The sequence below is a fragment of the Mustela putorius genome, unplaced genomic scaffold (genome assembly GCF_011764305.1).
Source record: "Mustela putorius furo isolate JIRA1106 unplaced genomic scaffold, ASM1176430v1.1 tig00000788_pilon_pilon_pilon, whole genome shotgun sequence".
Classification (NCBI taxonomy): Eukaryota; Metazoa; Chordata; class Mammalia; order Carnivora; family Mustelidae; genus Mustela; species Mustela putorius.
Genome location: NW_025421481.1, coordinates 6,564,410 through 6,591,375, shown reverse-complemented (window position 1 = coordinate 6,591,375; position 26,966 = coordinate 6,564,410). Strand labels below are relative to the sequence as shown.

At 38.3% G+C, this 26,966-nt stretch overlaps 1 protein-coding gene across 1 annotated transcript in view; it reads right to left on the bottom strand.

The window, feature by feature from the left end:
• The window catches only part of ANKS1B (ankyrin repeat and sterile alpha motif domain containing 1B), a 1,114,451-nt gene that overhangs the window by 303,817 nt on the left and 783,668 nt on the right, over positions 1-26,966 (bottom strand). Inside the window, 1 exon segment of the mRNA XM_045084805.1 lies at positions 10,670-10,768. Within this exon segment, the coding sequence (XP_044940740.1) occupies positions 10,670-10,768 (99 nt within the window).

The following is a 26,966-nucleotide window of genomic DNA, read 5'->3' as shown; positions in this document are numbered from 1 at the left end:
AGTACTTTCTGTACCTACCCCTCTGTGACTTGCCATTTAGTGTACGGAACTGATTACATTACCCGTAAGAGATGCAGGCAGGATGCCCTCTCAGTATTATGTTATTCATTTAATTTCTTAGCTAGGAAGGCCCTAGTTATGATTTTTAGACAACTTTGCTTCTAGCTCTTGATGGGTTTAAACAATAATCCTAAATGCAGGAAAAACAATAATTTAATTTAGTGGATGATGACCAGATTCAAAAGTTTGGCCCTCTTCTTATCTAGAGAATGCATAATTTGCTCTGTGAGAAGTCCACAAGGAAGAATGGAAAGCTCACAGCACAACACAGTCATGGGCGTTTTTTATAGCCAGAGTCTTTTATTAAGAAGTATGTCCATTCTGTTACTGTGTGGCCCAAGGCAAGGGCAATGGCAAAAATTCATTGAGTTTTGTTAATGAGCATTACTGAACAATTATAAGTGGTTATTCCTACTATTAATTTAGTGCTTCTAAATGTCAGGCGTTTTCCTAGGGATTTCTAACCTTAGTGCTCACCACAGTCTAACACAGTGGGTTCCGCCACAATCTCCTTCTCATTGATGAGGAAACAGGGACTACAGAATTGAACAACTTGCCCAAGTGGCTAAACTAGGATTTAAATTAGGTTAATTTGAAAGCCGGTGAGAGTTTTACATTTTTTGCCAAGGTCTTTGAGGGTGTCTTGCTTGGAATATTTAGCTTAGTCATTTCAATATCTCCTTAGTGTACTTCTCGTGCTTTGAAATACAGTGTTTGGACAACACAGTGAGGTGGTGGTAAAGAACCTCAGGTTAACTGCCCTGGGTGTGAATCTTAGTCGGCCTACCGACGATTAAAATGCATTGTATATCCTCTTCACTCTGTCTACTCCCTCTTTAATTCATTTTTTTATAATACTTATCATTACTTGAGATTACATCTGTTTACTTTCTTTTTGTCTGCACCCCTCTCTAGGATGTAAGCTACAAGAGGACCGTGACCTTGTACGTGTTGTTTCCTAACATCAACTCCTCAACACCTAGAAGAGTACCTGGCATGCAGTAGATATTTCATAATAGATCTATGAAATGAATAAAAGGAGATTCATTTTGTCTATTGTGTATGCCTCGAGAAGTAATTTTTAAATGGGATGAAGGAACCTCACTTTTTTTCTTGGTTCACCTTCAAGTTTTTTAAAAAAATTTTTTAGTAAACATAAATATAGCACATAGGATATGCCAGGCTCCATTTTAAGTATTTTATAAATATTGACTCATTTAAATCTCACAACACCCCTACTAAATAGGGTATAAAACTCAAACTTAGGAAGTCTGGCCATGTTCCCAAACCATTACACCCTGCTGCTTCCTGGCTGATTCTTCTAAAAATGTCATCTCCATGGAGCTTAATGCTCGGAAAGATGTGTCTTCATTCTCTCCTAGGGTGCCTTTCTCTCTTGCCCATCTTCCCTTCCTCTCTACCCAGATTAAAGAAGAAAATAAATAAGATTAGTTCAGTTATTTTATTTCCATTATGCTTTTCCTTCTTTGAAACAGCAGTGGCTACTGTTAGTAATGGTTTCCGAAGGCCACCTTTGAGGGTAAAACAAGTGTTTTTTTTTTTTAATTTATTTATTTTCAGCATAACAGTATCATTATTTTTTCACTGCACACACCCAGTGCTCCATGCAATCCATGCCCTCTATAATACCCACCACCTGGTACCCCAACCTCCCACCCCCCCACACCACTTCAAACCCCTCAGATTGTTTTTCAGAGTCCATAGTCTCTCATGATTCACCTTCCCTTCCAATTTACCCCAATCCCCTTCTCTCTAATTCCCCATGTCCTCCATGCTATTTGTTATGCTCCACAAATAAGTGAAACCATATGATAATTGATTCTCTCTGCTTGACTTATTTCACTCAGCATAATCTCTTCCAGTCCTGTCCATGTTGCTACAAAAGTTGGGTATTTGTCCTTTCTGATGGAGGCATAATACTCCATAGTGTATATGGACCACATCTTCCTTATCCATTCATCCAAGATGCCCTTCAACAGATGAATGGATAAAAACAAGTGGTTTGACACCCAGTGGGTACCTGGACTGCTGACATGGTCTATGTCTGCCTTTCTTCTTTCCCCTGTGTGTCTCCTTCCTCCTTTTCTAGAGCTTTTGGATTCCTGGCGCAATCCTTCACCTCCAGTCTTGAAAAGGGAGTTTAGAGACTTAGGGAAGTTACAAAAACTACCTTTTAAGCCTGAAACTTAAGAAAAGGCCCAATATTTTAAATAATTCTTTTTCTTATGGTTAGTCATTTGGTCCTTTCCTGTCCTTTTTACAGTTTCTCTTGCAAATACACAGGAGTCCTCAGAGCCTTGGGTCTCAGATATCACACAGTATTCGCCTGGGAGGCACTTGCCATGAGCACAGACACTTGGGATTTAGCTCCACTTCTGTCACTAAGAAACAATCTGCCGCAGGGCAAGTCATTTAATATGACCTACACTTGGTTTCCTCACCTGTAAAAGTCTCAGGAGAGATACTACTGAGCTGGATGTTTTAAGGTCTTTTGCAGCTCTAAATTGTGATCTTCTTGGAAGAATTATGTAAGGAAGGGAAAGTGCCCAGGTATCAGAGTTCCTGTACTATTACTACTGATTGCAGTAGCACTTCAAGGGGGCCATTGTTCTTTATTAAATCGGGGTGAACTCCTCAAAACTGAGGGTGACAGCTGCTGGGGATGGCTATAGATCAAAACCTAATTACTTGCAGAATTCCTCCCCTATTTCTCTGTAAATACCGGGTCGGGGCGGGGGAAGACTATAATTAAAAATGATATTTTTAGCTCTCTGGTCTACATAATAAAACTATTCCAAGATAAATTCATCTAAAAGAAAACATTAAAAGATCTTTCCCCCTTAGCTTAGGAAGAATGCAGCAGTCATCTTGGTTTCTGAAACTGCAGAAAAATCTTAGAACAGAGCATCGGTAAGTATGCTACGGCTCGACTAACAGAACACAATATAAATAAATAAATAAATAATAAAAATTATGCTAAGACTGCACTCCTCACAACACCAGCAGTTCTTGGAATACTTGTGCAGCCCAATCAGCTACGCTAATTCGTATTCTGTACATACTGGGCTCTGTCATTTCAGAGGGCCCAGAGACCTTTATAAACACCAGCCCCTCCTTCTCCCGATGTACTCTTGAACGACAGACTAGTTATTGGTCTCCACATGTAACAGAAAATGTGAGGCATGGGAGAAGAGGTCACTCTAGGAAAATGTAGGCCATCAGGGTTGCTAGGCTAAGAAATAACAGAAAAGATCTGAATGATTTACTGTCACTTTAAGATTTATGTAATACAATTACCTAAGTTTTTCGCTGTAAGGTCAGTTAGTCTGTCTTCCTTCCCTGTTCTCTAGTGGCACCAACACCTCTCCTGAGAAATAAGCAAGCTTTTACACTGACCTGTCTGATCCAATGAGCTTATTTGGTTGTCACAGAATCGTAAGACATCTGCAGAACTGAATGGCAATTGAAAGGACTCTCAGAACACCACAATTTGACTCACCAAGGACCAGACTTAAAGGAAAAAGAGAATACCCTATGCTTTGGGTCAGACCGTGGGTCCAATTGTGTATTAACTTTAAGTTAGGGCCCCCTAATCCTAACGGTACATGTATGTGTATGAGATTTTGTTCAAAAGTCTATCTTTAACTGGATTCATAGGGTGGCAGATCAACACTGGGTGGCACAACGTTTAAGACCAGCTGCAAAAACAAAGAAATGCAAGTAAAAGAATGAGGGTAGGTGGAGAGTGAGTGATGACAGGGGAGAAAGAAAAGTTACACTGTCAAATGTACCTTGCGAAACTTCTGTGCCTGCAGTCTACAGTTTGCCATTGCCCTTCTGAAAAACAGCAGAAGACACAGGAAGGAGTGTCTATCATTTTTCTAAGTGATAGGAAGTAAGACTGAATCTTCTTTTCTAGACTTTTAAAGAAATTACTTTGGTTTTAAAACACTTTTCCCCTAAAGCTTATACACATCTTCATCCATCAACCATCAAGACTACAATTGATACATATCTGAATTTTAAGGAACTTGAAAGAACTAGCATCTTTAAGAGCATAGTTTCGGACAAGAAGCCAAACTGGGATAGTGGCACATCCATAGTACTCTCCTTTTGAGCTCTGAAATAATCCATGATCTCATTGTAATAGCTATAAACTAACTCTGGTCCTTGGTGATTTGTTTTAGTAATATAGTTTTGTTTTGAAACAAAACTGGTATTTCTGGAGGGACAGGGTTTGTATTCTACGGTTTTTGCCACAATTTCCACCACTCCATATTGTCTTGTCTTTAATAGTGTTTAAGTTCTCAGTCCCTGTCAGTTTATCTGTACATCCTGCTCACCAAGATTTTTTTTGGTCAACTGTTGCTTTTATCTATTTGTTCTGATCAGGCTTAAGGTTACATGATCCCTTCCACTTCTAGCTTTGGTTGTTTTAATTTTTTTAATTTTATAAAATATTTATTTATTTATTTATTTGAGGGAGGGGGCAGGGCAGAGGGCAGAGAGGAAGAACAGAAGACCAGAAGTTAGAATTCCAAGCAGACTCTCTGCTGAGTGTAGAGCCCAAAGTGGGGCTCAATCTCATGACTCTGAGATTATGACCTGAGCTGAAACCAAGAGTCAGACACTTTAAGTGACAGAGAGCCACCGAGGTGGATGCCCCAGCTTTGGTGTTTGCTAACACCCTAAAAGTCCTGTCTAATAGGACTTTGACCAGTTCACTTTCCTAATATAGATGGAAATAATCTTCTTTCAGCAGTGAGGCACTGATGAAGAAAGAAACATGTTTTAAAAAACTGTATGAAATGTATGTGTTTATGGGATTGCTGATTTTGTGTGTATCATTTTTAGATCAGTGGTGTTTAGATCATGAAGTATTTATGTGTAATTAGCACATCTTTGGGGTCTCTAATTTGTGTATGATTATATCATATCATGCTATCTCACATCTAACTCTTTTTTGAGTGGCAATTGCAAATATGGCTTCTAAATCATCTAGTTGTGAATATTCACGGGTCCCATGAAGATGGCTGATGAAAATAAAAGGAGGCCTTTTCATTGTTATTACTGGTAGGTTATTCCACTTTAACCACAAATGTAGACCTGGAAACTAGATTGTAATGTAGACCATGATAAAGTGTATTTGCAGTGAGTAGACTTCTGTGGTGGACCCCTAGGGATCCCACCTCCAGAAATTTACTGCATCTCTAAACACCTCCTCCTGTATGTGAACTTAATTTAGTGACTTGATTCTCATGAATAGAATACGGCAAAAGGATGGCATGTTACCAAAGACTGTGACTTCCATCTCCCTGGCTCTTTCTTCTCCTCTCACTTGCTGTGCTGTGTAAGCCAGATGCCTGTTGTGAGGTACTTTATGGTAAGGCCCACATGACAAAGAATTGAAGAAAACCTTCAGTCAACAGCTTGTGAAGGACTGAGGCCTCAGTCCAAAAAACCCCTGAGGAACAGAATCCTTCCTATAAATAACCATGTGAGTGAGCTAGGCAGTAGGTCCTTCCCACTTGGGTCTTGAGATGACTGTAGCCCTGCCAGAGACCCAGAACCAAGGATCCAGCTAAGCTGCTTCTGCATTCTTGGCCCACAGAAACTCTGAGAAAATAAATGTTGTTTTTATATGCCACTAAGGTTTGGGGTAACTTGTTATATAACAGTAGATAACTAACACTGAATCTTGTTTTTCTATTGGAATAACAGATATATCTGTGCTTTTTTTTTAAAACCCAAATCTCAAACTGAGGTTAGGAAAGGAGGTAATTTAATCCAACCAGAGGTTTTTCAGTGTTGTACAGTGAAAAAAATAATTGGAAGTATGTAGCCCAACAAATAGTAGTTAAATTGAATTGAACTTAGAAATAATGAGCAGCTGAAATGTAAATGTTCATTATGCAGTAAAAAAGAAGTAGGCTAACAATGAGGAGGAAAACTATGAACACCAGAAACTGTACTATGATCAAGAGTACTGTGATAACAACCGTTACTAGATAGCAAATATTGTTGAGTTTGAGTTTTGAGGAACTCCACCACTTAACTGAGGAAAATGAGCAGGGGAGGAGAGAGAGCATCAGAGAGGCAGGAAGATGACCAGGTAATGAGGACGCCAGAAGAAGACAATGCTGACAGCTGACATGACTATAGGAACTTCACTAAAGCTGAAGTGCAGTGAAGGTGGAAAGGGTCATTTGGACTTTCTTCCCTACTGGTTACTGATAACCTTGTGTGTGCGGTGGTAGCGTAGGAACTAGTTAGACCCAAATAGGTTGAAGGATCGATAGGAGCAAAATAAAGGGGACAGTGAGTATAAACCACTACTCAGTAAATCCAAAGATAAAAAACATAAAAAATATGAGGAAAGAAAATGATGAAAAAAGAAGTGGGCATGTGACATACAAGTTGCTGGTGTGCTGGAATATCTTCAGGATGAGAGAGGTTAAGAGGGCAGACAAATGGGTTTCTGATGGAAGTCTTGCAAACATTTAAAATGAAAATGCTCTGAATTCCTGATTTCCAAGTGTTATCTTGTCAAGGGATAAGAGACATGATGCCTTTTTTAAAAGGATTTTAGAGGATTATCCAAATACTTGGTCATATGGAATTCGTACCTGGAAAAAGGTAAATGATGTGTTCAAATAAGTAATCAGATTGTTTTCCCCAAGTCTAGGGGACAGAAAAGTCCAATATGCTTACAGTTTCTAGGGGAGTACAAAGCAAGTCACCTTCTCATGAAACTTTTGGTATGTTTCCTTTCTTAAAGAGAGAAAAGGGTGAAATCTGATCTTTAGAAGTTCTGGAAAAACTTTTAGACCTAAGGAAAGACAGAAACTGGGGTTGGTGAGGAAAGTGGAGACTGGGAGGAGAAAATGGATAATTGAGCTTTGCTACTCAAGGTCAAGCATTATAAAAGACAGAGGGAAACAATGAGTGGAAGAGAGGAATTAATGTGCTTACTGTTCTAACTATGCCTATGCTTAGAACACACGGAATACATTCCATGTGATGGATGTATCAAATGTACTTGAGAACATGCAGACCTTTGCACTGGTGAATATTTCAATATTAAAAAGGGCATATTACAGAAAAAACCATTCTTACCAAAGAAATAAAACTTTTGTCTTTGAAATTTGAAACAACAAATAAACAAATAAAAGCATGAAAAACCATGTTTTGAAGTGTGCTAACAGATCAAGATTGCATTTAGCAAACCACCTTTTCTCTGTTTAGGAAACAATCTTAGGGATTCCAAAACACAATATGTTAATTAAAGGATTTCAGGTAGCAATCATGGAATATTTTTCATGACAGATGAAGAACACAGATATTCTGAAGACTAAAATTGCATAAACAAAACAAAGAGACACTGTGTCCCTTTTGCGGCAGTGCAAAGTTAGAGTGAATGCAAATGAATGTGCTGGCAGTAAAATTACACTATTAACCATCTGAAGATTGGGCTCATTACCTAAGAAGGCAAAGCATCAATTTGTAGCATTATAACATTCTGTTTGTGCTGATGAACACGTGTTTGGATGTTTTTATATATTCTCTACTCATTTGGGTGCATAGTAAGCACTTTCGCTTCAGCCTCTTGATAAAGGCTTAATTTTGTATTGTTTCTGTTATATTGTTTTCTCTAATGGGAATGATATTCTGTCTTAAAAATAAACACTCCATTTATTCTCCAAATAATTCCGAGATCAGGTTCTTCTGTTTCTCATTATCAAATGGCATATACAGAATTATGGATATGTCTTAAAAATGAAGCACTTTTTGACTTGAAAAAATGTATATTTGAATTAACATGAGGAAAATATTCATTCAGTTGTTTCATTCTTCCATTCTTTAAATGCGCATGTATTGGGCTAAAGCACATTGGGAAATTCAAGGGTGGATCTGACACTGCCTGCCTTCAGGATGTTTCTATGGCAGAAGAAGTGGTGGAATCTTAGTAACTTCAAAACAGGCAGAGCTATCAAACCTCAGAGGAAAGAAAGCAGCAGTGTATTACTGCCTTCTACAAACATTTCTGACCACCTATGATGTGACTGCCACTGCTCTAGTGGCTGGGGTATATAGAAGGGAACAAGATAGTCAAGGTCCCTGAGCTTATGGACTCTGCATCTTGGGGAAGAGATGAAGAATAAGGAAAAAACAAAACACATAAATACTATAACTTAAGGTAGCCAGAGAAGTGCCATGGAGAAAAAAAAGGGGGGTGTGGTAAAATGGGGTGGTAATATGAAAACAGTGATGGTATGTGGGGAGTATGACTTTGAGGTCATCAAGGCCTCAGTGAGGAGATGGCAGCTGAGTAGAGATTTTGATGATATATGGGAGCGAGTGTATGAAAATCTGAATAAAAGTCTTTTTACTAGGCAAAAAGACCAGTATGGAAAGGGGCTTGAGGCAAAAAATGAGCTTGGTATATTCTGGAACAAAAAGAAACCACACCACATAACTAGAGTTTAGGAAAATGGGAGAGTGAGAGATGAGGCCATGGAGGTGGGAAGGGGCCAGATCCTATTGACTTCTGTAGGCTGCGATAAAGATTTTATTCTAAGTGAGAAGGACAGCCACTGGAGATTTTAAAACAGGGTGTGCCATGATCTGATTTACATTTGAGAAGGATCATTCTGGATGCTGTGTGGAAATTCAGATATAGAGTGATAAGAAAGGGTAACAAGGACAGAGATTAGGTATCTGTGAATTATCCAAGCTAGAGAGAACCAATGAGAAATTGACTCCAGTAATCCAACCTACAGATGATAGAGAGAACTTACTCTGGTAGTCCACTTAATGGTGGTTGGTTTGGGCCAGGTGATAATTACCAAGGTGAAAGACCGTGGTTCCATTTTAGGGAAAGTTTCACAAAGGAAGTGATGTGGAACTATTTGAGCTTAACTTGACAGGCAGCCTTATGACAAGAGGGTAGTCACTTATGGATTTGAGTGCCTACCATGGGCTGCACATTGGGCTCCGTGTTGGGGGTATAGCAGTGTAAAAGTCCTCACAGAGAATGAGGAGCAAACTAGCTGAAGAAGCAATATTTTAAGATAACAAAAGTAGTGAGGTGAACAATACACTTATAAGAATTACTTCTGGATTTAGTTCTAAGGCCGTTTTATTCTTTTCCTTTTACTGTAGAAAATTGTATGATCAAAAAGCTCCTTTTGTATGCGTAACTCTCCTCGAATTTGCAAAAAGTGGTAACGTTCTATCAGTGGACACTCAGTTCACTGTCAGTTGGCAAATTTCATCAGATCACTTCCTTAGAAAACAGTGGTTAATCTTTTATCTTTCTCGTTCTGAGGAGAAATTACAGCCTCATCAGGAAGGAAAAGAGCAAAGGAGAGCACAAAAAAATATATGGTACGTTCCTGCATCTAGCTGCGAGTCTAACTTTTCATCTGCTTTCAGTCTTGCCCCCTGAATCTTTTCCCAGCTGGTTGACCCTACTTCAACTTTCCCTCCTTCTCATGCCAATTGTATACTGCCTCCAAAATTGACTGCCCAAAGCAGTCCAGTCATGTCTGTTCCTCAGAGCCTACAGAACAAATTTCAAATTCTTTAGCCTGACACAGACTGACCCAATCTACTTTTTCTGCTTTATCTCTGGCTGTACTCTCTGCTCTCTAATTGTTTTAATCACACTGGATTTCTTTTTTCTTTTTAAAGAAATTATTTAAAAAACTATGTTTATTTTTTTTTTTTATTTTTAAGCATATCACAAAACTTACCACCTGAACCATTTTTAAGTGTATAATTTGGTGGCAGTGATTGAGGACATTCACACTGTTGCACAAATCCCACTGCATTTTAAATCACATAGTGTCACTATTCCTTTAATACTTTTGGCAATTTATATTTATATTTATATGATTTCTGCTGATCCCTGAAATGCTTTCCTTTTCCTTATCAGTTAAAGTCCTACATATCTTAAAGACCAGTGCTTAGATCCTACCTCTTCCTTTAGGTTCCTATGAGACCTTATCTGGAAACAGAAGGTCAACTCTGTTGCTAGGTAACATAGGACTTATAGTTAAAATGATATGTTGGCTTGCAAATTGCATCTAGACTGAGAGGGTTTATACATGAGCTATAAATACCTGATGGGGATTTGATACTTTGGTTTTCCTTGAGTGATGACTCATAATTAGGCAGACCCCTTGCCCCTAAAGGCAAAGACTATTGGGTGTACAAGAGATAGATAAAACTGCCTTTATTCAGGCTTTTAATTCAGGAACATTCCCACACCCCACCAAATATTGATCTTGTCCTCTGGTACCTGAGCTGTCACCTGAGGGGCCTGGACTGATGTTTGTACCAGTATAAGGACTTGCACTGAAGAGAAGCCCTGAAGGTGCCCTGCTGGTCCTGTATGACATTCTTGTCATCCACCTAAAGCCAAGTTTGGCCCACAGTGGTCTTGTAAGTCTGACTGACTTACAAAAAGAACCGCTTTTGGGAGTTGCATCAATATGTAGAGATGTTGTCCTAAGTACCAATAGCCCTTTCATATCTGGACTGAAGACTCCTGTACATGGGGCCAGGCCAAGAAAGCATTGCTTACCTTTGGAAGGAGCTGGATTGCCTGTAGAATTCTTTGTCTGTGCCCAGAATTAAGGATTCCAATTTCCAACAAATCCTGATCTTCCATAACATTGCTTCCCTGAAATAAACCCAGAAATGTTAAAATCAGGTATTTTTACCATGGGTAAATAATGATTATTTATTATTTATTTATTATTTATATTATTTATTAATATATTAATATTATTTATTATTATTTATTACCATGGGTAAATAATGATTTATTTAATGCAGAGAAAAAATAACTAATAAGTGAACTGATTTTTACAAACAAAAAACAGAGTCATTCTTCTGTGAGGGTGAGGGCAATTTGGAGGTCACCTATGTGACTGAGTTGAAGGTCCTAGGAAAGCTTCCTTCCTCTCAGAAATGCTGTCATGGCTCACTATTTATGATGGGGTTATCTGCATTGGGGATTCATTCCTGTGTTCTAAAACCATTCCCCTAAAAATGCAAATGCTTCTGAGAAGAGTTGCCATTCAGGATCTTCAGTGACCTACCTATATGTTGACATGAATGAATCGGTTTTTAGTCTTCCCCTGAAAACAGACTGTGAGAGGAGGACTGATTAAAAAATTGAAATATACTAGGCTGGTTAAAAGTGGGAATTAATAATTAATCTTAAAATACTGAATGCCAGACATCTGATCAAGATATGGGGATACAACAATGAATAATTTGGAGGTCCCTGCCCACAACTGCCTTTATTCTTTCCAGTCCAGGGATGTAAAACAGATTTTCAAAGGCAGGTAGAATGCTGTGAATGTGCTATGATGGTGACACATGCTTGAGAACTCCAAGGGGATCTGGGTGTATGTTTTCCATAGAGGTGATGTCTGGTCAGGTATCTGAAGCATGGTTAGGGCTTAGCACTCAACAGAGCAGGACACAGGGAAATGACATACACTGTCTCGTGGGTGAAAAACAAAACATAGCATATTCGGAAGCACTGGGTTCTTGGATGAGTTGGAGAGAGGAACAAAAGTTAAGGCTGTCAAGGTAAGCCAAAGCCTGACTATATGCACATTGCACACCAGCCTGAGGAATTCAGACTTCATCCTGACCATAACAAGGAGCCATGGACAGATTTTTTTTTTCAAGTTTTATTTATTTATTTGACAGAGAGAAAGAGAGAGAGCGCACAAGCAGGCAGAGTGGCAGGCAGAAGCAGAGAGGAAAAGCAGGCTCCTCGCTGAGCAAGGAGGCCAATGCGGGACTCGATCCCAGGACCCTGGGATCATGATTTGAGCCAAAGACAGCCGCTTAACCAACTGAGCCACCCAGACATCCCCATGGACAGATTTTTAAGGACAGGGATTACATATGAGATTCCAAATTTAGAAAGATCAGTTTAGTTTAGTTTTAGGGCAATTTAGTGGCTAGGGCTCAGTTTCTTTACCTGTACAATGACAAAGTTGAGATATACAATCTCCAAGAACCAATCTAATTCTGAAATTCTTTGATTTCAATGACTTTTTTTTTATGCCTCTGATTAATATTCTAATACAGAAACTTACAGGTCGCTTATTTTGTTCCTAAATTTTAGTCTTTTGTAGTCTGTAAGCTAGTGTTTCCCTTTAAATTGAGGGGTCTATAAGGAAGTTCAAAATTTGAAGCACTCCTTTTTCTGGACAAATGAAACTATCTTATTAATGTGTAACAAAAACATTTATGAGTAGGAATTACAGAACACATCTTTATGGAGAGCAATGGGTACCCACAGATATTTAAAGCAAAAGAGAATGAATTCGAAAGGGCAATCCTGGGAGCACGGAGACCATTAGGAGTTAGTACAGTTGTTGTAGAGACAATGTGGGCTTAGACTGAGGTAGTGGTAGTCATGGGAAACAGAAAGACATGAGTGGGTTCGAAACTATCAAGAAGTGTGACTCAGTGACTGAATATGTGGAATGATGGAGAAATGCAGAATACACAGTACTTCCGGGCTTGGGCAATGGGGGTGAATCATGATGCCTTTCCTGAGGTAATAAAGGAGGGTGGGCCAGTCTTGTGTGGTACAGAGTGAGATTAGTATCTTTCCCTGTATAGGGACAAAAGAGATGAATGTGAACAATTTAATATCAGACTGCATTATAAATGGGTAATTGATTGTTCTTAGAAAGATTAAAGCCATAAGAATGGTACCATAGCTAGAGATTTAAAATGGGCATTCACTGGACAAAAACATTCCACCTACTCCTGGTATCCTCCCTATGTTTAAGCTACCCTGGCCTTCTCAGAGGAGGCAGAACGATCCAGGTATATAGCAGCATGATAATGAAAAGCCTAATGAAAAACAAATAAAGCCAGTGTTGGCAAAATGCCACAGGAAACATTGCTCTCAAGAAATTACTCTGTGCACACAGTAGAGCATGGCTAAGAATATAAAATGGCCTCATTTTGAGAAAAAGCGTTATTATTTTCAGAAATGGACTAGTATGTCATGAGTAGGATATATGATACTATTCTGTATTTGACTTTTAGTCTTTATAGGGTTTCCAAAAGGAGTTAGAAGGATCTTAAAAAACAAAAACAGAAAAAACAAACAAACAAACAAACAAGAAACAGAAAACTTTGTCTGTCTATGTGCTAGATCATTATCAGGTTTTCTATGGGCTAAATTAACAACCCACAACATCAGCTCACACACATTCCTTGGGGTGTCTGTGCTTGTCTTCTGTCAGTGTATCTTCTGCTTTAGTAATTATAGATACCTACTATCTACAGGTAATCCTGAAAGTTTGAATACTGAAATTGTTTGAAGGATTAAATCCTTAAAAAAACCACTGTTCTTCTAAATTACCAATATACCATCTTCTCTATCTTCAGTAGGAGGAAAATTTTTGAAAAATTGTAGGGAAGTTAGACATCTTCTCTTTGGGTCAAATTTCCTAGCATATGGAATAATTACCAAACACTTTTGAAAAATGAGTGAAAATTTGGGAAGCACAGTGCAAATGGTGAGAATGTGCCCAAGGGGAAATGGTACTAATTGTGGAAATGTAAAGAAAAGGATTCTCTGTCCCCAATGAGGCATGCTGTTAGAAATTTTCTATTTTCTCTCTTACTGCAATATATAGAGATACCAAAAATATCCTGGTGCATCATCTAGCCAGTCTTTTTTTGAAACACCAACCAGGCTTGGAGTCTAAAGATCTGGGTCCGAATCTTGTTTGGGTAAACTTAGCTAAGTCATATATTATTTCTAGGTCTCATGGTCCTCACCCGTAAAATGCAGTTCAATGAATACACATTCAGTTCTAAAATGCTATGATTTCAGTAATTTCTAACTTTCAATTTGTATCCTTATATGTAAATATAGATTGTATAGTTTGAAGTTACATTTACATTGCAATGACATTTTAGTGTTTCAGAGCTTGCAACCTAAAGTTAGCTTTAAGAAGTATGGTTGACCCTTGAACAACATGGGTTTGAAATGTGTGGGTCCACACTTAAACTTTTTTTTTTTCAATAAATACAATACTGCAAATCTACTTTCTCTTCTTTTTGACTTTCTTAGTAACATTTTCTTTTCTCTAGTTTACTTTATTGTAAGAATATAGCATATAATATTTGTAATTTACAAAAATATGTGTTGATTGACTGTTTGTTATTACAAAGGCTTCCTGTCAACAGTAGGCTATTAGTAGTTAAATTTTGGGGGAGACAAAAATTATATGCAGATATTTGGCTGCACTGGGCAGCGGGGGTTGGGGGGTGGCCAGCACTCAATCCCTGCATTGTTCGAGGATCAATTGTAATTATAGAGAAATACAAGAATGCACTTTTTGGGGGGGAAAATTAATCTCAGTATTAAGTAGGAACTTATAACATTTATTATTAAAAGAAATGACAGAATGCCTTCAGTCTGTAATATCAAGGCTTCTTACAGGAAGCCTTTCAGGAAAAAATCAAATGTCTCAAATCTTACAACTAACCATTTCATTTGCACTTGGGTAACAGATGTGCCATCAAAGACAATAAACATTTCCATTCTTCCTGGGAAGCTGGAATTTATTCTGATGTTATGACTTGCCTTTACTAAATGTTAGAAATATCACAGCTTATCTTTTTTTTACCCCCTTTAGTAATAGCTGAATGTAAACTCTGGCTTTCTCTCTCTTTCCTTTTTCACACGACTGCCAGATCAAAGGTTTTTGGAGTAGAGCTCCATGATGTGTGTCTTTTGCTTAATTAACTACTACACTGTACTGTCTACCCCCTCATCCCTAGTATGCATGCTGTGTGTACTTCCTATCTCCCATTTACTCCTCAACCCACCACAATAACCCCATAGAGTTTCTCTGCCAAATGTTGAGAAAGATGTCTCAATGGCCATATCTAGTTGATTCTTTCCAAACCAGATTTCAAAAATGTGTTGGCCACAGGTGGCTGGTGTCTACAGTACTGGACAACACAAACGAGAAGATTTCTGTCATCAAAGAAAATTTTGTTAGACAGTGCTTTTCCACAATTAAAGGCATTTCTTTTGAAACTATAGTTGAATCACATAAGGAAAAAAATGGGGACTGATAGGGAATCAGAACAGGGAGTCAGAAATACTCATGAGTCATCCTCAGGATATAATTGATGTGCTTCTTAGTCAAAGTTCATGAACATAAAATTGAGGATGTTTAGCAAATTTTCTTCTAATTTTTCAGTCATTAAAACAAATTAGTAGCAGTTCTATTTTTATTAGTGTTTCTTATGGGACTAGAAATCTATGCTATCAAAATGACAAATCAAATCAAGGAGTAATTTCTTATTTTCTTAGCACACTACCAGGCACATTGCACAAGGCACTTAGGGAATAATAATCAGCAGATAAAGTTGCTTAGTTAATGACTTACTAGAAGGATCAAAGGCCCAAGACAGTGTTTTTTAGAATAGCTGTCCTTTTACTGACAAGAACTATCTAATCCAGGGGTCTTTATTGCTTTCTTAAATCATGGAATGGGGAAAAAATAACATATTTTATGCTCTGAGAGCTGAAACTCAAGTTTCTCTGACCCTAGGGAGAATATTTTGTATTACTGGATTTTTTTTTCAGCTGTGATAAACTAACAATTTGACCAAATAGAATCAAAAGTAGTATTTTGTTCTTAATGCTCTATGAGAAATATAATAGCTACTTATTGAATTCTTCTCTCAAAAATATCTAAACTGATCTTCTCTGATCACTTCTGTCTCTCAGAACTCCAGCTTGAAAAGTCCTCTTATTTTCATAACCTCAATTCCATATCAGATTCATTCAGCAAATGTTCCTTCATGTTGCCTATTATATGTAATAAATCCCTACAGATGCTAGGGAAACATATTTAAGGACCACAGGGAACTTGTTTATTTTTATATATAACCTTAAGCTAGATGTTATTTATTCTCTCTCTTCAGTCCAAGACTGAAAAAAATTGATAGGACTCTGTCAATTTGGAGAAAAAATTTTTTTTTTGCTCTATAATTAACTAAACTAGATTCTTCTCCACAATTTGTGTGGCCCGAAATATTTAAAACAGAAATATGTTGTATAATAGAATGATAGCAAGATCTTGCAAAACTCACACCAGGGAAACACATATTTTGGATTATTTTTAATATTTTTTACAGCATAAATGAGTTGTGGCATGAAAACTATATATAATGTTCGTGGAATAACATACCTCTTAGCTTTTATAAAGGCTTTGAGTTCAATCAATTTGATATCAACCTACAAGTAAACAGAATGCCAGTCTTTTCTGCATGATTAGGATGGTAAACTATTGGGATAAGTCCCAGATTTATAATTCCCCTGACAGTGTTGGAAAGCTTTATTTTGTTTATCAGATGGAAACATGGGTTACCGTAAGTAATCAGATAATGGATAATGTGCTTCTTCCAATTTTACACAACTAAAAATTTTTTTGTGTGTGTTTTCTTCCAATTTTAATTCCCTCTCTTACATGAATGAAATAACAGTATACTTTTTTTATCCCTCTACCTTAGCCTTCCATTTGAAAATGTTCTGTCTACCACAATGGAATTTCTTGTTCACGGCTTAACTAGATTTTCACATTCTTAGCTTACGAAGAGAGTTTCTTAGAGTCTTTAGACAACATGGATCATGATTCAAATAAATGTCACATTATTGAGCAATAAGTTAGAGAGCATCTTATATATGTATCTATTTTAATAAATACGCTGTATCTTAGAATATTTTTTAAGATTAGTATTTGTTACTAACATGATTGTAATGAGTTTTATACTACCAGTTTTCCCCTCTTTATTTTTCACTTCTATTTCCCCTTTGAAATATCTGTTCTGAAGCTATGGAGAGAGAGAGAGGGAGGGAATTGAAGTAATCAGGTATTTATTTGTCAAAGTATTGAGCAAGGTTTGATGATTTCATAAGTTACAACTCTAATTCATTTGAGTGTGTTCATGTAGATTTTAGAATTATGTATAAGACTTCATAGTCATTTATACAGTAATCTGTTCTATCTTGGTCAAACATTTCACAGATGCAAGAGGAAGCCTATTCTTTTTTAAGGATGTTAATCCACCAGTCCTATGAGAAGGAATGAGATTGTGAACAAAAACTTATTTCTACATTCTTACTTTTTTCTGGATACATGCATATGAAAATATGAAGCTTATGAAGACCTACTGTCTTCTTTAAATTTTCACACCCAATAGCAGGTGATGTAAGCATAAAGCAAATTACACACTTACTGAGTTCTTATTATGTGTCAGGCCCTGTTTTGTTCCGTTTTATTTATTTATTTATTTTTGAATATTTTATTTATTTATTTGAGAGAAAGTGAGAATGAGAGGGAAAAGCAGACTCACTGCTGAGTGGGGAGCTTGTTGTGGGGCTCTATCTCAGGACCCTGAGATCATGACCTGAGCTGAAGGAAGACGCTTGACCAGTTGAGCCACCCAGGTTCCCCAGACAGGCCCTGTTCTAAATGCCTTAGATATATTATCTTACTTAATTCTCACCATAGCTCTCTGAGATAGGTGCTTGTTCCATTAGCTAATAGGAGCCTTTTGTGTGACTATTTCCCAATACTGCCTCCAGTAGGGTTAGTGTCGGAGAAAAAAGATTCAGTTAAAAAATGTGACTAGACCTAAACCATTTGCTTTTTGCTTTAGAGCCATATAAATTTCACATTTGAAGGCAAGTGTTCCGACATATTTTACATTTGATTTCACAACGTTTGAGCAACAATGAATCTATCTTTATAGAAGAGAATTTGGAAAGCTGTCTGACCTATTCTTCCCTCCTCTGCTCTAGTCCTCTCTGTTCACTGAATCCTGGAATCGGGACTGGCAGGGACGTGGGGGGGGGGGGCGGTTTCTGGTCTAAATGTTCCCTAACTAACTGCAAAGCTTTAACTTCCCTCTTTTGAAGCGTGGTGTCTAGCTGGGTTACACCATTCCCAAAGGGGTAGGGCGGATATTAAATGCTTTAAATGGTCTTTCCCAATAGCGGAATCTGAGCAGGGGGCTGGGGGGATACCTCAGTCCTACTCGTTTAGTTCCCACTGTGCTGCAGACTGCGACAGGAGAGCTATTAGAAGAAGATGCCAAAAGTGGAGATGAAAACAGTTAGCAGCTGTCCTGTGTCCTTTTCCAATCACAAGCTGTGAAGATGAAAAAAATGTTTTTCCTTGGGTAGGCCATACATAATCTTGGCAGGTATCTGAGTTTTGTTCTTCTATCTAATATGCTGAACATTCCCCAGTGCCTCATAAGGGAAAAATGAGCAGCAATTAGATTAGTTTGGACACCCTGCTCTTAACAGAAGAGGAACATGGCACCTTCATATTTACAACAGGCTCCTCTTGCAAGTGATCTCTCACTGGTGGTACAGAATTCTGAAAGGAAGCTCCTCTCTGGGGAAACAAAGAGAATTTGCTACCAAATATAACCAACACAGCCACACACTATGAAGTAGAAAAAGCACCTAAAATGAGTAGTGTTAACTACCAGTCATTGAGGACTCACTGAGTACCAGGTACTTTGTCCACCTTATTTAGAAACCTTACTACCCATTATAACAAAGGAGGCAATACCTTCATGTCACAGACAAGGAAACTAAGTCCCAGAACTGTGAAACCATCTAGCAACTTCACACAGTTAAAATACAATGGATCTGGGATCAACGTTTTACTCTTTGAGACCGTGACACTCATGTTTCCTTCGCTACAGTAAAGGAACCAAATGTTCAGTAGAGGACATTTTCTAGATGGAGATTCCAGTCAGAGGATGTGTAATACTGCCAAGAAGTAACTCCTGTGATGCTATTTTCACCATAGCTTCACATATATATTGACAGACCACTGGGAGTGACTGCCATGGTTTCTCCAACACATTTTATTTCAAATAAATTATTTACCTTCTGAAAGGTTAAGTAGTTAGTTCTTCTTCAACTGTCTTAACATAATCTAGAGCCAAGCGTGCTAATCTAAGTGACAGAGTCTGGCTAAAGCACCAAACTAAGTTCTCATACTCTGAGCCAGGACTGTGCTGGGAGGTGGAAAAGAACAGCATGGCATCGACTTGGCACTTCTCAGCTCTTCTGTAGAGCCTTGTCAAACTATCTTTTCTGGTCAAACTGAGAAAGGCCATGTTGGGTTTCTTTTCTTTATGTCTCTTTCAAAGCCAGGATGTCTGAAAATTATCTAATAAGGTAGAAAATGCCTGGGAATGTATTAAGGACATTTGTGTTCCTAACTTAACCTGTTCTGAATCCAGAGAAAAGAGTCAGTTGCAGTCCCCTGAGAAGGCTATCCAGGCTGAAGAAGGCTGTCACAGTGAAGGTGGATAATTTGGTCCTGTGAGAATTGGAAGACTGGTCATAAAGGCAACTCATTAACCATCAAAGAGATGGTTGTCCTCAAGGAGTGGATATCTACAGATTTAAAGATGATGAGGTTGCCTGATACTGACCTGTATTCAAGAAAACGTCAAATGAGTGTAGGAGGAAAGGAACAAGGAGGAAGAGAAAGCAGGGAGGGAAAGAATGAGAAAGATAAAGTATTGCTCATTAAGGGTGAAGGTAGTAGTGAGGAAAGTAGGGTTGCCAGATAAAACACAGAAATTTCCAATTTACATAGGATTGTATATTTTTTATTTGGTTAATCTGGCACCCTTACAGCAGAGGCTATTGAACACTGGAAATGAGCTAGCAGAGTCCAATCCATAATCAGAGCTACCACAGAGATAGGATTTGCCACTAATTCATTTATTCAACATATATTTGTTCATCTAATATTTTGTGAGCTCTTACTATGTACCAGGCACGAGGCTGGGTTCTGAGACACACTAAGAACAGAACAGACAAGGTCCCTCTGCTTTTAGAGTTTATAGTCTGGTGGGGAAAATAGGAAAATAACGAAACAAAAAACTATGCAAGTAATTATTATTTAGCAAAGTTTTATATAGGCCAAGAAATATTAAGGGCTTTATTTTGTTTATTGCCTACAAAGACCCCTGAGGTTGGTACAGTTATTACCCTTATTTACAAATAAAGAATTGAAAACACAGAGAAGCTAATAATTGCTCAAGTTCACATGTCTAATAAAAATTGCTCTAAGGAAAATTAATACAGTGCCATGGTAAAAAAAAAAAAATTACAAAGGAGATTTATGCTAGAAGGAATGGTCAGGAAAGCCTCTCTGAGGAAGTGACATGTAAACTGAGATAATGAGGGATTAAAAGGAGCAACCAAAACACAAGAAGAGCCATCAGAAGGGCATTGTAGAAGGAACAGCAGGTGCAAAGGCACTGAGGTGGGAAAAGAGCCAGGGAGATTCTAGGAATAGACTGAAGGCTAAAAAAGACAAAATACAGTGATTGAGGGGAAAGAGGACAATGGAGGGGAAACAGGGAAGATAGTGGAGATCCTGATAAGGGCTCTGATTTTATTCTAAGTGCAATCGAAAACACTGAAGGAAATAAACTGACATATATTTTACCATACTCTGGCTATGGTGTGTAAAGAAGGGATGGAGGAATTGGGTGACATGGAACCTGAACTCAACAACCTGAGTTGAAATGATAGCCTGGAGACCCTGAAATCTGAGGAAAATGGGATGAAATATGACCTGTTGGAGAACCACAGGAATTGGCCTCACTGGAGAGTCAAATTTCCAAGCTAAATATAATCTTTCATTTGAATCAAAAAGAAAGTCCAGATGACAAAGACAGAAGTCAAAATGGTCTTTGATATAGTATCTAAATTAATAAAACTGTGGCTAGAGATTGAATACCACCTGTTAAAATGTAAACACCCATACTCCATGGACTAACCATTTCTATTTCTAAGTTGCAGACATAGTTGTGAGGCTGATCCCCTTCTCCCTTGCTATCTTCTACCATGCAGGCTGGAGAAATTCAATGCTTCAACTTCCCTTGAAGCTATGGGTGGACATGTGACAAAATTTGCCCACTGGGGAACTTCTGGAAAAACTTTTGCTTTTCTGATTAAAAGGGAGAAATTCACCTGGTATCTTTGTATGTCCATAAGAAAGTGGCTGTGGATTTACCCCGATGAGTGTGGTCAATTGTTCATATAAAGTGGCAGAGATGGGTTCACAGTTAGTTAACCAGCAAAAACAAAGAACCCTATTGGACATCTGTAAGCAGGCAAGCATGAGTTGTGGGAGAGTTAGTCCCTAAATAAGAAATGTTATTTAAAGCTGTCTCTGAGTTTTGCATACAAGTGGCTCTGGCCAATGCTGATCTGTTGTGAGGGAAAATAATGACAAGGATGTGGACTATGGCATGTAATAGAGGTCATAGCTGAGACATCAAGGTATTTACCTTAGACAGACCTGGGTGCAATAACCACAAAGAAGTGTGGAGAAGGATATTAGAAAGAATGAAAACTATCATAACAAAATTGGGAGGGTGTGTGTGTATCCATCTACAGATTCTGTTCGTTCTAATTTTGACTTAAAATTATGCAATCTCACAGAAATAATTACTTGAAGGAATTTGTTTTCTATGGATTTTGGTTTCTATTCACATTTGCTGGATGTGAAGTTACCAAAGTGTTCATGGGGTTGACAGATTTTAAATCTGGGAGTGGCTTTTAGCTTCTAATTGAAGAGGACAGGCATCCAGAGATTGTGGAGTCATCGTAGTTCTAAAGGAAGCACATTTTTACATAAATTTGAGTTTTTATGGGAAAGGACTTTTACACTTAAAACTTGGACACATTATAATCTTAACAGAACAGAAACAATGAGAGCATTTGTGGGGTTTGTTAGGTTGGCCTGAGCATGTGACTTTTCCCTGAACTCTCGAGATGCCAAAGTTTGTGGTTAGGTCCTTGGTAACTTGGAATGCCTTTGGTGGACAGTGAAGGTGATTGCCCTATTGAAACCATTGACCAGAATATTCCTGACTTTTCTCCACATTTATTTTTGGTTTTAGTTTTGGTCTTAAAGACATTGTTCTTGAAATATCTTCAGTAGAAAACATTTTATTCCCCACGAAAACTTTGTTTTTGCTTGCTTTATATAAAAAATGTGGTGTTGGGAAAACTCACTGTATGTTTGTGTCCCCCTCATCCCCCAGATTCATGTGCTGAAACCTAATTCCCAATGTGGTGATATTTGGAAGCAGGGCCTTTGGGAAGTGATTGGGTGTTGAGGGTAGAGCCCTCTTGAATGGAATTAATGCTGTATAAAAAAGGCTTCAGAGAGCACCCTTGCTTCTTCTGTCATGTGAGGACACAGATGAGAAAAGATGGCCATCCATGAACTAGGAGGTGGGCCCCTATCAATCACCAAATCTGCTGGTGCCTTGATCTTGGACTTACAGTCTCCAGAACTCTGAGAAATAAATTGATGCTGTTTATAAGCCAAGCAGTCTATGGTATGTGTATGGACTAAGACATAAAACAGCACTGGAATTAAGGATGAGGAGATGGTCACTGTTGTTTAGATACGCAGGAAGCTGACCCAACCATAGGATTAAAGAACGCTGAGCAAAATCACAACTCAGAGTTGTTTGGACTGTTGTAGAGTTGTGTAGCTCTACCATTTGGCCTTAGGTTGAATACAAAGACAAGATCTGTGCGAGGCACACAAACACCCCTGTTCTCTGTATAGGCATCTATACTATGAAGGATACTCCTTCTTCATTTTCTCCTACCATTTTCTTCACTAAACAAGAACAAGATATAGGAGAAGGGAGATACCCTTTCTCATGATGAATATTATTAAATGCCCCCTTGTCTAGTTTTTCTAATTAAAGAGAAGATTTTAGTTTTACCTCCAAAATATTTACTGGTACCAAAACCATCACAAATTCCTTCATATTAATTTGAGCATTATTGGAAATGGACTTATTTTGTCCAAGTCAAAGCAGATGCTAACAGGCCACAGAATCTCTTATTTCTTTCTACTTGGTGTTATATGTCATGTTCTTCATTAGATAGAAAAATTCTTGGAAGAAATGATCATGACTTAAGCATCTTTGCATCTTCTCTATTGGCTATATTTTGCTGAACTTTTGAATAAAATAAAAGCTTGAAAGAAAGAATACTAAGTAAAAAACCAGGAACCATAAGTTTATAAAAGATATCCAGTCTAAGGCTCACCAAGTAAGTCTGTAGCAAAAGGGTTGAAAAGTTTGAGCTGAAAATTCTAATATTGAGGATGTCTGATTTTTTTTTCCCTAATTGAAGAAAGGATAAAGATGGAATTTCCGGTACACGATAACACCAAAATGTTCTTAATTTTTTTCAGTGTTGCAAATTCTCATGATTTGATTTTCATCCAGGACTGTCAGTTGAGACATCTGATAATCTAAAAGCATTCAGAGAATTAGGATCCCATATGGCTCAAAAATATTTCCTTTCCGACAGGGAAAAAGAGAACACATTGTGAAAATAATACTGGTGTAGCCTTTGGTTTATGTGTAAAAGGAGCACAAATGAATTTAAACCTTTACCTATGGTATAGTAATCACTGTAATGATCATCATGGTCAATTACAGTGAATAAATTAAGAAGAATATACAGTTCTCATAAGCATGTTGCCTTATGAAAAAGTAGAGATATTTCAAAGCAGTGATAGTAATGTAGCTAGTTTAGTCTTATGGAAACAACATTCATTGGAAATGAGCACCAAATTAGGAGTCCTGACTTATCACTAATTGTGTAAACCTGGGAGTCTTTCAACTTCCTTGGGACTTTATTTTCTCAGCTGAACAATGAAAAAAATTGGACCAGATGTTCCTCTTTAAGACAGCATCTGTTCTGGAGGTTCTAGCTGGGAGTAAATCTACTCATTTACTCATATTGTTTGAAGAATATTTCTCCTTGTTTGGGGGAAGTTATTTTCTTTAAACAAATGTTGAGTATTAATGTACATTTATATAATGATGAGAGAGGACAGAGACTTGGTTGAGTTCAGCCAACTGCACTCACTGAATTAATAATAACAACAACAGTAGTAATAATAATAATGACTGGCATCATTCATTAGGTGTTGACTGTGAGCCAGAGATTGCTTTGTCTTCAGAGTCTATGAAATAGATACTATTATTAATACTCCCGTTTTACAGATGAGAAAAGTGAAGTCGAGGGATGACTAGAAACTTGACTGAGATCACACAGAAGTGGTAGAGCTGCTGTGACAACTGAGGTGGCAATAAAGGGAATGATGGGAGCAGATAACCAGATGCCCCCACATCCCATAGTTTCCAGACAAGTGTCTTCCACATGGAATTGCCTCACAGAGATTAGATGGGGGGAGTTTCTCCTTACTAGCCCCATGGTCTGCATCAACTCTCTTTCTCACTATCTCTAGTGAGGAACTGGAGATTAATAAAGAGGATGGAATTTAGAGCTCCGGGTTCACATCGCGGTTTTGCTTTTTAATAGCTGAGTGACTCGGGCAAGTAAACTTCCTTTCTTCATCTGTAAAATGGAGATACCAATGACGCCTACCTTTTAGGGATGTGGTACATAATGTTTATGGAATTGCTTCATAAACTATAAAGTAATATTGCTAAAAATAAAGCATGCCTGCTAGGAACTACTTTTTTTCCCATTTTTTTTTTCCGTTAAGAACATAGAGCTGTAAATCTTCTAGTTTCATGTTGTTGCCAGAAATAGTCTATTCTGAAAGAGGCAGCTTGTGTGGTGGAAAAAAAAAAAGTAGGTTTTATTCCTAGCTCTGCCATTTACTTAGCGTTTTGGCCATGGGCAAGTCGCTTAATTGGGCATCCCACTGGGCCCCAGGCTTAGAAGGGCCCTGTGCTCAGAGTTTTAATGCTCTGTGGTTGCTGTCTTGAAATTTTTCAGCATTTTTTCTCTGACTTTTTATTTTGTAACTGAAGATTGATGGGACAATGGAGTATGTGTTGGGTTTCTCACCATGACTCAGAGATGGGTTCTACTGAAAAGCTCTTCAGCGCTTCCTAGGCTCACTGGCCCTGGGCCCCACTTGGCCCCTTCTCTACTTGGTCCTAAAACAGCTGCTGCCCCACTCTCTACCTCCAGCAGAGTTGTAGACACTGGCATAGGACAGGTTGGGATTAGGCATTCACACTCTATGGCACCTCAGGGTGTGCTATGTTTTCCCTTACTCCCCGACAAGCTGCAAGTACCATGGCATGTCTGGTGGCCAGTGAACCAAAGTTTACCCTTAATCCAGATACAAAGAATGTCCTGACACATAGATTTAAAAAATCACTGGAGGTCCACTGTCACCCATAGGTTCAAATGATGGGCCTCTAAGAAAGGGAGATGTCTATCCTGATTTCCTCAGACCCTGCCCAGTTCCAGGAGCTGGGCACTGGAAGGAGAGCTCAGCAGATAACAGGCTCTGCAGTGAGGCACTGTGTTTGTATTAGGAGGCGGGGTCCAGGCTCCATTAGGAGCCAGGGTCCATTAGGAGGCAGGTCCTCTAGGCCTGCGAGGGTCTTCATTCCCTGCAAGTATCCTGTGCCTGGGAGCACTCCCTTGCCTGGAAACCTTCTTTCCTTCTAGCCTTCAGCCTTCCTCATTTTGGTTTGTATTTGTCTCTTTTGGCCAGCTCACGGCACCCTTTGGATTAAAGCTATGAAATAGAAATTGTGTGATTTTGGTTATTCTACATACAAATTAAATATTTTGATATTTGTGTTTAAAATTGGCATTTCAGGTGCCTGGGTGGCTCAGTTGGTTAAACAACTGCCTTTGGCTCAGGTCATGATCCCAGGGTCCTGAGATCAAGTCCCATATTGGGCTTCTGCTGCTCAGCTGGGAGCCCGTTTCTCCCTCTCCCTCTGTCTGCCACCCCCCAGCTTGTGCTCTCTGTCAAATAAACAAATAAAATCCTAAAATAAAAATAAAAATAAAAATATAATTGACATTTCACAATATAAAAACAAATGGCAAAATTCGTACTAAGAAAAAAAAATCTTAATTTTTTTTACTCAGAATACTAAGTAGTAAATTAAAAAACACCATAGCAAGTTTGGAAAAACACAAGGAAGAAAGGAAAAAGTCTTTATGTAATTTTGATGGCACTTTTACTTCTGCTTTTTAAATGAGGTGTCCTACATTTTTATTTTGCACTGGGTCTCACATGCTCCCAGTGTGTAAGTTTTGCATAATCACCTGGTCCCTGCATCACTCCACAGGTACATCTGGAATATCTGTAAGCTCAAGTTAGGAAGCACGGCTGGACTGACCCATGAACAGCTTATTCTCTACCCAGTTATCTGTGCCCTTATCTTTACCTTTCTAAGAAGGGGGGCCATCCCCTTCAAAACTATGGAGGTCATTTAACCTTACGAAGGATGATGTTTCTCACTAGACATTAACTAGATACAATTTCCATTTGTAGTTTTAGAGATTGGCTTAGAATTATGAAAATAATTGTAATTTGCCTGGTCTTCTGAGGTCATTCATTCATTCGTTCATTCCCTCATTCTCACATTTATTTATACTGTCCTTTTATAACATGTACTGAGTGCTTATCATGCTGCACATACTTTGTTAGGCATCGAGAATTCAAAAGTTATTAAAATGCTCTCTCCCCTAAAGGAGCACAGTAATGAGGGCAGGGGCAGGGAGGGAGACAGCACATAAATAGATAATTATTTTTTGTGACAGAAAGTGCAGTAATTATGGTTATACAGAAAAAAAGATTTCTGAAGGCATAAGCATGAATCACGGAAGATATTTTGGGGCAGGCGACATCTCTGTTACCTACTAAATGATTAGTAAAAGTTAGCGAGATATAGAAAAATGGCAGAGGTAGGGAGGAGAGGGCATTGCAGGGATGGGTTATAGC